The sequence below is a fragment of the Physeter macrocephalus genome, chromosome 16 (assembly GCF_002837175.3).
Source record: "Physeter macrocephalus isolate SW-GA chromosome 16, ASM283717v5, whole genome shotgun sequence".
In the NCBI taxonomy this organism is placed as follows: Eukaryota; Metazoa; Chordata; class Mammalia; order Artiodactyla; family Physeteridae; genus Physeter; species Physeter macrocephalus.
Genome location: NC_041229.1, coordinates 48,527,485 through 48,538,662, shown reverse-complemented (window position 1 = coordinate 48,538,662; position 11,178 = coordinate 48,527,485). Strand labels below are relative to the sequence as shown.

The 11,178-nt window shown below is 39.3% G+C and overlaps 1 protein-coding gene across 1 annotated transcript in view; it reads right to left on the bottom strand.

Moving 5' to 3' along the window:
- DLG2 (discs large MAGUK scaffold protein 2) overlaps positions 1-11,178 on the bottom strand; it is a 2,147,153-nt gene that overhangs the window by 1,024,556 nt on the left and 1,111,419 nt on the right. Inside the window, exon 7 of the mRNA XM_028501170.2 lies at positions 5,692-5,853. Within this exon, the coding sequence (XP_028356971.1) occupies positions 5,692-5,853 (162 nt within the window). The remainder of the gene's footprint in view (positions 1-5,691; positions 5,854-11,178) is intronic.

The following is an 11,178-nucleotide window of genomic DNA, read 5'->3' as shown; positions in this document are numbered from 1 at the left end:
CTCTTAGAGGAAAACATAGGCAGAACACTCTATGACATAAATCACACCAAGATCCCTTTTGACCCACCTACTAGAGCAATGGAAATAAAAACAAACAAATGGGACCTAATGAAACTTAAAAGCTTCTACACAGCAAAGGAAACCATAAATAAGAGGACAAGACAACCCTCAGAATGGGAGAAAATATTTGCAAATGATGCGCATATTTAAAATAATGTTTCACTGCCCTTTGTTTCCCCACCACCTATCATGATACGCCTAGTAGATAGTCAATTAATACTTATTGAATTGATCTAAACTGAAAAGAAAATGTCCATACTTTATTACAGGCCAATTTCTTTTGTGGAAGATTCTAAGGTAGCATCTGAAGAGAAAGCATCCCCATCTGGAGACAAGGAAAATAAACCGCTAAATTGCATTTCTCCTTCAAACCCCATACTTCACACTGGCCAAGGCACTCTAATGAAAACAGGCTAAGCAAGCCCATCTATCAGCCAGGCAGATGAATCTTAGAACTGAGGTTTCAAGTGCTATGTGGTGATGGAATAAATGACTGTCAAACCTGCAACAGTGAGATTACTCAGCTAATGGTTCAGAGCCCGCTGAATGCGACATTTAAACTGTTCTCCAGCAATCTCACACTCTGTTCAGGCATGCCACATGTAAGTTCCTAATTAATACTAGAGAACCCTACTGTCTTCTAAGTAGGGTTCAGGGAGCGCTATATGATTGCGTGTTCTGCCTCCTCACTCTTCCCCCTTTTAATGCTTGACCCAAGAGCACCAGACAGATCAAAGAAGCAACAACATTGAAAATATGCCAGGTCTAATGGAGAATTTGTACCCTCTTAGCATTTCTATGACTTTAATAGGCTTCCTTTATGAGAAAATAACACATTAGATTTTAATCACGGCAGGTTTGCCAAACACTTGAACTGTGATAATATAATAACCTCTTAACAACTTGATTAGGAAATGTGTCCTGTTGCTATAAAAATACACGTGCTTGAGCCTGATAGTGCAGTGCTGTGCTGGGCCAACTCGTCCTGTCTCATGAGAGCCTCATGTGCCCATCTTTGCAAATATATTCAGTAGCTTCAGGTTGGTAGCCTGAAATCTGCAATGATGGGAGTGTTTACACCACGAAATTGGCAAACTCAACACATTGGGGTGTTTTCTTTTCTGGAAAAATTGTGCACATTTATCTCTATCATTGTTGCTGATAGAAGAAAGGTACACAGTCTCTTCATTAAGACAATCTAAGAGTGTATCTTGTTCAGCACAAACAACACCTCTAGAGGGTCATGAGGGAAAAGTCTTAGCCCCAAAATAGCTACCTCACAGGCTGGGTGCAGAAGTCCTGGATGAGCTCACCTTTCCATTCTCTTCACGATACATTGGGGGGTCACACCACTGAGCTGGTGATTCCAAAAAGGAAGGAAAACCTATTCTAACCTTGATGTTTCATATCAGAGATTTATTATTCACAGGTGGCTACTTTTAAAGCAGATGTAGGAAATCTTCGATAAAAGACATCACTATAGTAAAAACATAAAACCCAAAAATTTTTTTAAAGAACATAGTAAGAAATAAGATAGAAGGGAGCAACAGAAACAGAAAACCTAAGCTAAGGAAAAGCCACCAAAGTGGAAGACACTTAACTCTGAGATTCCTAGAATCAAGGGATAAAGGGGAGATAGGAAAGATTCCTTTATATCTGAGATATGATCTTCAGAAAAAGCAAAATTTCCTTCAACTCTAATAGACATTTTCCAAATGAGGCACGAAGTAGCATAACACATGGTATAATCACCCATGGAAAAGAATGAAATTAGAGTACTCCCTAACACCATACACAAAAATAAACTCAAAATGGATTAAAGACCTAAATGTAAGGTCAGACACTATAAAACTCTTAGAAGAAAACATAGGCAGAACACTCTATGACATAAATCACACCAAGATCCCTTTTGACCCACCTACTAGAGCAATGGAAATAAAAACAAACAAATGGGACCTAATGAAACTTAAAAGCTTCTACACAGCAAAGGAAACCATAAATAAGAGGACAAGACAACCCTCAGAATGGGAGAAAATATTTGCAAATGATGCGCATATTTAAAATAATGTTTCACTGCCCTTTGTTTCCCCACCACCTATCATGATACGCCTAGTAGATAGTCAATTAATACTTATTGAATTGATCTAAACTGAAAAGAAAATGTCCATACTTTATTACAGGCCAATTTCTTTTGTGGAAGATTCTAAGGTAGCATCTGAAGAGAAAGCATCCCCATCTGGAGACAAGGAAAATAAACCGCTAAATTGCATTTCTCCTTCAAACCCCATACTTCACACTGGCCAAGGCACTCTAATGAAAACAGGCTAAGCAAGCCCATCTATCAGCCAGGCAGATGAATCTTAGAACTGAGGTTTCAAGTGCTATGTGGTGTGCTCCCAAGACAGATGAATCTTAGAACTGAGGTTTCAAGTGCTATGTGGTGATGGAATAAATGACTGTCAAACCTGCAACAGTGAGATTACTCAGCTAATGGTTCAGAGCCCGCTGAATGCGACATTTAAACTGTTCTCCAGCAATCTCACACTCTGTTCAGGCATGCCACATGTAAGTTCCTAATTAATACTAGAGAACCCTACTGTCTTCTAAGTAGGGTTCAGGGAGCGCTATATGATTGCGTGTTCTGCCTCCTCACTCTTCCCCCTTTTAATGCTTGACCCAAGAGCACCAGACAGATCAAAGAAGCAACAACATTGAAAATATGCCAGGTCTAATGGAGAATTTGTACCCTCTTAGCATTTCTATGACTTTAATAGGCTTCCTTTATGAGAAAATAACACATTAGATTTTAATCACGGCAGGTTTGCCAAACACTTGAACTGTGATAATATAATAACCTCTTAACAACTTGATTAGGAAATGTGTCCTGTTGCTATAAAAATACACGTGCTTGAGCCTGATAGTGCAGTGCTGTGCTGGGCCAACTCGTCCTGTCTCATGAGAGCCTCATGTGCCCATCTTTGCAAATATATTCAGTAGCTTCAGGTTGGTAGCCTGAAATCTGCAATGATGGGAGTGTTTACACCACGAAATTGGCAAACTCAACACATTGGGGTGTTTTCTTTTCTGGAAAAATTGTGCACATTTATCTCTATCATTGTTGCTGATAGAAGAAAGGTACACAGTCTCTTCATTAAGACAATCTAAGAGTGTATCTTGTTCAGCACAAACAACACCTCTAGAGGGTCATGAGGGAAAAGTCTTAGCCCCAAAATAGCTACCTCACAGGCTGGGTGCAGAAGTCCTGGATGAGCTCACCTTTCCATTCTCTTCACGATACATTGGGGGGTCACACCACTGAGCTGGTGATTCCAAAAAGGAAGGAAAACCTATTCTAACCTTGATGTTTCATATCAGAGATTTATTATTCACAGGTGGCTACTTTTAAAGCAGATGTAGGAAATCTTCGATAAAAGACATCACTATAGTAAAAACATAAAACCCAAAAATTTTTTTAAAGAACATAGTAAGAAATAAGATAGAAGGGAGCAACAGAAACAGAAAACCTAAGCTAAGGAAAAGCCACCAAAGTGGAAGACACTTAACTCTGAGATTCCTAGAATCAAGGGATAAAGGGGAGATAGGAAAGATTCCTTTATATCTGAGATATGATCTTCAGAAAAAGCAAAATTTCCTTCAACTCTAATAGACATTTTCCAAATGAGGCACGAAGTAGCATAACACATGGTATAATCACCAAACTGTAGATGTTCAGATAATTATATTATCAAGTATATGCTAAAAATTTAATATACAAAATGAAGATCTGATAGTGCTTTTATTATTTTGTTCATATTTTTTACTGTTGCCAGGCTAGCTTTAGACTAGTCGCCATTGTCCTTCTCAGCTTAAAGCCATTGGGAGCTATGCTCTAGAGCTGATTAAAAAAGGAAGTGGTAGGAAGCGGGAAAAGACAAGTTGGGAGGACAAAGAGGAAGGGAGGCTTCATGGAGGTTCTTACAGGGATTCTTTCATCCGGTTAGAAAGAAAAACATCTGAAGTGTAAATACTCTTTGTGCAGTCCAGTCTCCCAGCTCTGCCCTTTCTCAGTTTACAATGGTCAGCACAGATTAAGGATGAGCAATTGTTTGCAAAGATGAAAGGTCCTTAAAGCAGGAAGGTATTCATCTGACCACAGGATAGAATCATTGATTCCTATAGTTAGACTGGAACTTAGAGACAATTTTGTGTGCCCTCCTGCTGAAAAAGGAGTCCTTTCTACCATACCACTGCCAGGTCATCATGCAAGCCTGATTTCTAGGGACAGGGAACTCCTGCTTCGCAAAGTAGTACTTTTGGGGGGTAGTTCTAACTGTCAGAAGTTGTGGTCTTATAATGATCCCAAATATACATGCCTGTTAATTATGCACTACCAATATGGAGTTTCCTACATGACAGCCCTAAGTATAAGAAGGTAAATTCCTGTTCTCCAACCTTTAATCTACTCTTCTCCTGGCTAAAAATACCTATTTCCATCCATCAGTCAATGATTTCCAAAGAGACTCTGGGAAGAATTGAACAATGGATTCCAGAGGCAAAATATTTACATATTTTTACATATTATAAAATATTTACTGGAATTTAACAATTAGCCTAATATTCTAACTAATTTGTGGTAACTAGCACTAGTTTATTTGATAATGCGGTTTTAGGATGCCAGTGTATTAAACTATACCAACTTTTGGAACTATATTAAACACAATTTAGCCTTTCTTTGATGTTCTGGAAGGTATAATAAGATCCCAGAAGGCATCAGGGCAACCTTCATGGCTACATTTTTTATTGCAGCACAGCTATATGAAAGTGCTAGTGAAGTGAATGTTGTAGCTAACAAAATAAAAGAAAAAAATTTTTAGCAGTATCAAGGGGTTATTTGGTAGTTTTTTGCTTTACATTTCAATTGTCTTCTATTACATCGCTGACTCTAGTTCCATTTTTCCTTTTTTGACTTTAATCAACATTTATAAGCTTTTATCCAAGACACAAAATCCATAGCACCAGCAAAGCAAAAGACAGAGTAAACTGCAAACAAGGAACACAGAAAAACCTTACTCTCATTTCATTGTCCCTCTTGTCAAAATAGCGTTTATCAAGAAATTGTTTTAAATTGAAGAAAAAAAGTAGAAAACTTTGGAAAAGTATGACACCACATAGAAATAAATATAAAATAGAGCTGTTGATGAACCAACTCACGCATTTTCCTTTTTAGTCTACATGGTAAGGCAATTACTAGGTGTCATCATGTTATATTTACTTCCTTTGTTTTATCTGGAGCCAAGAATAGAGATGGAGAGATAGATCTGAACAAAACTTGATGTCCTCCTGGACTTTGTAAATACATGGTCAGCTTATTTTCCCTTTTAGTTTTTCACTGTTTGCTCTTTCCTTAGCCCATTCTCAACAACTAAAAGGATTTGCCAGACACTTCAACCAATAACTGTAAGAACTTCCCTGTGTCAGGAATTCCCAGTAAGCCTCCAAACCACAGAAAGACCCTTTGGCAACCATGTCTCACTGTAGTGTTTTAAAAGAGCCTCACTTAAGGCCAGCAAACATCTCCCTTAGCAATGCAAACCAGTCACTGCCGCCAGCTCTAAGAGCAAAAGAACTGACCTTCAGAGGAGAGATATGAGACTGCAAGACGTATCCATGGACATTTTCTATTTGAGACAGGTTCTTTTCCGATACATGCACAAGTTCAGGGCCTCTCACTTCGTGGGTCAGTCGAGGTAAGGAATGATCATGTGGAGCGTCCTCATCTTGATAGCGATACTTCTAGGAAAAAAGACAAGAAAGAGAAAAGCATTAGCGTTTGCAAAGGGTACAGTTCTGAACTTCACATTCTCATTTCATTTACAGGACACTGCTGACATCACCAAACAGGCTTTGCTGCAGTCTCTTGGTGGTCACCATTAACCAGGTCAAGTGGAAGCAATACTGAACCAATCATCAATACCAACTAATGCTTGTTTTTGCCTGATAATGCACTATCTCTGTTTATAAAATACAGAAGGGTGACAAGAAATAAGACTGAGACTATTGACCGAAGTAGGTGAGGAGGTAACCCTCCAAATGACCAGAGTGGCTAAATATGTGCTAAAAATTCTAGGTCAAGGATGGAAAAGAAACAGTACTGAGCAAGAAGACAGAATTCTGATACAATCATTCAGGAGACCTAATTTTGATTCAGATTATGTCCAGGCCTTAAGTTCTCTAGGAAATGAGGGAAAATTTTTGCCACCTGAATTTTTTGTATTGGCCTCAAAGGAAGACAATCTTTTCTTCCTTTCATATCCAAGGAAGAGGAGTGTTGATTTGGGTTAGTTGGACTCCAGGACAAAAGATCACAATTTCCAAAGATGGACTTTTCTTTTAAAGAACTTAAAAATCAAGGCAAAGGGTCTGCCTATATTATATTGATATGATTCCCTGAGGGGAAAGAGATAATAGTTGCTTCTCTCTTGGTCCCTTTTCCTCTTTGTCATCTTCCTTCTATATGCCTATAATAGTAAGAGCATCCTCTGGCAAAGGCTGTGCTTTGAGTCTTCTAAGCAGACCTAAGGAAGCTGGCAGAGAAGGAAAAGGGTCAGGACAAGGCATGGTCTGTGGGAGAGTAGACATGGCCATGGCTCAACCTCCATCTTCAGCGCTGGCCTGGGTTTCCCTCTTTTCTGTCTCTCTTTGCTTCTCACCCCTTTTCCTTCAGACCTGTCCCAGTAGAGTCTCATTATTTCACGGCTACTGGTCTACTTGGGAAAGAAAAAAAGGAACACTCTATATCCTACCCCCAACCCAGTTAATAAAATGTTAGTTTGCCTTGCTTTGTCTTTGTTCCCTTTGAATGGCAAAGAGATTTTAGGGGCAACGGTCCAAACATTGTCATAACACTATGTTGGGCTTACCCGTGATGTCTAACCTTATCCTACTACCCATTTATTATCATCACCAACAGTTATTTTTATCACATCAGGTTACTAACAACACATCTTCTTAACAAAATCATGCCTATGTTTCTTTCATTTTTAGGTGAAAAATATGACTTCTTGGACATCGGTTCTCTGTCTGACTCATAAACTGACAGTAACAAGAAGAACCACCCAGGGTTGGCAATTCAATCTGATGTCCATTCTTACTCAGAAGTAGATTATCATTACTTGTATTTTCCAGGGAGGCTTTCTACAATGTTCCAAGCTTAATATTAGTTTCAAAACAAAAATTCCAGCTAACAATATCTTGACTGAGGTTTGCAAAGACGCTCATCTATTTCTTTCACTGCAATTCGTCTTATCTATGAGGCTCCATCTTACTTATGAGAAAACTAACATTTAGAGAGGTTAAGAGACTTGTCCAGGGTCCCCTAACTAGTGGGCCTTAGAGCTGGGACCCTGTCCAGATAATGTGAATCTGAATCCTCTTTCTACTCTCATCATCCCCTCCTCTACTCACATAAGGAGATGAAGCCCAAGCCTGATAACAGAATCAGCAGCTTGGTAAAAAACATTTCATGGAGAACACACAACAACCTTCATGGAGGTTAGAACATTTCTGTGAATTACAAAATACCATACTTTCATTTTCCTAACTCTATGAATAATTTGGGAAGGTAATCTGCCTCAGAAACATGGATCCAGTTTAACATTCATCCTTGATCCGTTATGTACTGTTCATTGGAAGTGGAATAATGTCATACATATGCCCATTTTAGTGTCTCTGGCTTTCAGTCCATCTGCCCTCCACATCTCCTCCCCCTCTTCAATTTTCTCTCAGGGAGGCACTACCATCTATGCAATCACCCGAACCAGAAAAGTAGGAGTCAGTGAGACTCCATCCTCTCTTTCACCACCCCCTACCATCTGTCCATTTACTAAATCACTGAGTCTGCCTAATTTGTATCTTAAATAGTCCTTGAGTCTACCCCATCCTCATCCCGTACCACCTCCACTAACCACTGCCCACGTTCAGGTTTTCAGCTCTCAGCTGGACCACAGCAACAGCCTCTGGACTGGTTGGGCTGCTGCTGAGATTGCCCCTTTCCCATCCATCCTGTACAATATGCCAGGGAGCTGACGTTCTGGATCTCAAACTGACAGAGTCCTTCCCTTCAAAACCCTTCAGTGGGTCCCAATTCACACCTGACAAAGCTCAAGCTTCCTTATCCTGCCATAAGCCACCTCCCAAACCACGACATGAGCTGAGTCCCCACTACTTCTAAACTCTTTTATCTCACCACTCTTACCTCAGGGTTATGGAATAAATATAAACAAACCATTATTTCCAGTTTTTTTTAAGATTAAAAAAATGTTAAATACGCCTAACATAAAATTTACCATCTGCACCATTTTTAAGTGTACAGTTCAGTAATATTAAGTATATTCACATTGATGTGTAACCAATCTTCAGAATCTTTTCATCTTGCAAAACTGAAACTCTATATACCCATTAAACAACTGCCCATTTTCCCCTTCTCCAGCCCCTGGCAACCACCATTATACTTTCTATTTCTATGAATTTGACTATTCTAGATACCTTATATCACTGGAATCATACAGTATTTGCTTCTCATGACTGGCTTGTTTCATAATGCCTTCAAGGTTCCTCCATATTGTAGCATGTGACAGGATTTCCTTCTTTTTAAGGCTGAATAATATCCCATTTTATGTGTATACCACATTTTGCTTATTCATTCATCTGTAGATGGGCAGTTGATTGCTTCTACCTCTTGGCTATTGTGCATAATGCTGCTATGAACATGCATGTACAAAAATGTCTTTGGAACTATGCTTTCAATTCTTTTGGATAGATACCCAGAAGTGGAATTGCTAGATCATATGGTAATTCCATTTTTAGTTTTTTGAGGAATTCTTTAAAGCTTTTTAAAATTTAACATATGTAAAGCCATATTCACATCACTTGTAACAGTCAGGAAATGCTTGTGTTCTAAAACATAAAGATCCAAGAGAACCAAAAGTAAAATTTTGCAAAGTTAAAATGATTACAGAAGCTCCTCAAAGATTCCTGCAGTAGGATTCAGCTGGTTTAGAGAAAGATTTCATTCATTAAAAATAGACATCTCACTGAATTGTTTGCAGAAATAACTATCAGGACACAGAGAATAAACTTAAGTGGTATCTCAAAGAACTTACATAAATTACTTATTTTCATAAAATTATAACCCATTTTGAAGACTGATAGAGGCTTAAATTAGACTGTAAAATCAACCTTGATGCTCAATTAATGCTTTATTAGTAAAAATTGTTCATTTTAACATACATTGATCCTCTGGCCTCAACTTTGACATTACCTTTTCTGGGAAGCTTTCATGAACTGCAAATCTGAGGTTTTGTGGGTGTTCCCATAGCTCCCTATACTTCCCAAATCACAACTTTTATAATGCTGTATGATTGTGTATATTTTGAGTTTTTACAGTGAAGTATAAGGTTTTGTGAGAACTGGGGCCATTTGGTCTTATCATTGTACCTCCAGTCCTTAGCCAAGTGCCTGGCACATATGCTCAATAACTATTCATTGACTAAAGTTATGAGTGACAGTTGAACAAATGGGTGAAATGGCTATAACTTGCTCAAGCTACAAAGTTATTTTGGCTGCTGGATGCAATCTCTTTCATTGCACGAAAAATTATGAATTCAGGTTTAAGCAAAAGAAGACAACCGCATCATTGGCTTGACACAATCTTAAAGGACATCAGATTCTTAAGTATTATATATCTCTCACCACATCTTTCCTTTCAGTAATATATGCTAAGAATACAAACTGAATATGAACCAGTTCTTGACCTTAAGAAGACCATAAATTATTAAGTGAGTATACATATGGGCAGGTGAGTCACAATGCATAGTGGTAATGACTGCAAGTATAAACTGAGTTTTGTGGGAGCAGAAATGGGTCATCACCAACTCTGTCTAAGGCTTTCCAGTTTGCAATAGGATCTAGAAAGATAACAGAAAGAGGTAAGAGAAATTCTAAGCAAAGACAACAATATATGCAGAAGAGATAAGTAATAAGAGGGGATGATGTTCTGAGGGAATAGGGAGATCTTGAAGTAGACTGTAGCAGATGCTATTGCCCCCGCCCAAATCCATGGAAATCCCTTCTATGCATTTAAGGCCCACATCTGCATACTTCACAGTAAGATTGTCCTTGCGTGATTAAAGCCTCCTCACTTAGATGTGTCTGGGAGTTATACTAGAAACCCCAAATCCCACCCCTCAAACTGAAACAAACTGCCCTGCAAATTACCCTCCAAAGCACCTGATAGCATCAGTCTGAAGCTAGACTGCCCCTGGACCTACATTCTTGCAGAACTCCTTGGTGCTTTCCTTACTCCTTTAAGGGCCTTTCTTGGGAACTGCCTTCCAGAAATCATATGTACACTACTACCCATTTTAGGTCTGCTTCTGGTGAACTGATGTTTAAGAATGGGATGCGAGGTGGAGTATGGCAGGAGACAAGGCTGAAAGGCAGACTGCTATCTATTGTAGGCAATAGGGACCATCCAAGAGACCTAAAGAGTACTCTTCCTGGTACCAGCCAGGTATTCTTCCTCCTATATTTTTGCAGTTTTCTCCAAGAGATGACTAAGCAAAAGATGACAAGAACCAGTGAGAAGTACCATATTTAACTGAAACATGAGCCTCCAGAGGAATCACCCTGATATGGTTTAGTAAAATCTCTGCTTGAATTCAATTTCAGCTGGACCAAAAATGATTTTTTTGGTAATACTAAGACTACTATTAATATTAACACTATTAACTACTCGGAGAGAGGCGAGAAGATGGCGGAAGAGTAAGACGCGGAGATCACCTTCCTCCTCACAGATACATCAGAAATACAACTACACGTGGAACTTCTCCTAATAGAACACCCACCGAACGCTGGCAGAAGACCTCAGACCTCCCACAAAGGCAAGAAACTCCCCCACGTACCTGGGTAGGGCAAAAGAAAAAAGAATAAACAGAGACAAAAAATAGGGACGGGACCTGCACCAGTGGGAGGGACCCGTGAAGGAGGAAAGGTTCCCACACACTAGAAGCCCCTTCGCGGGCGGAGACTGTGGGTGGCGGAGGGGGAAGCTCCGGAGCC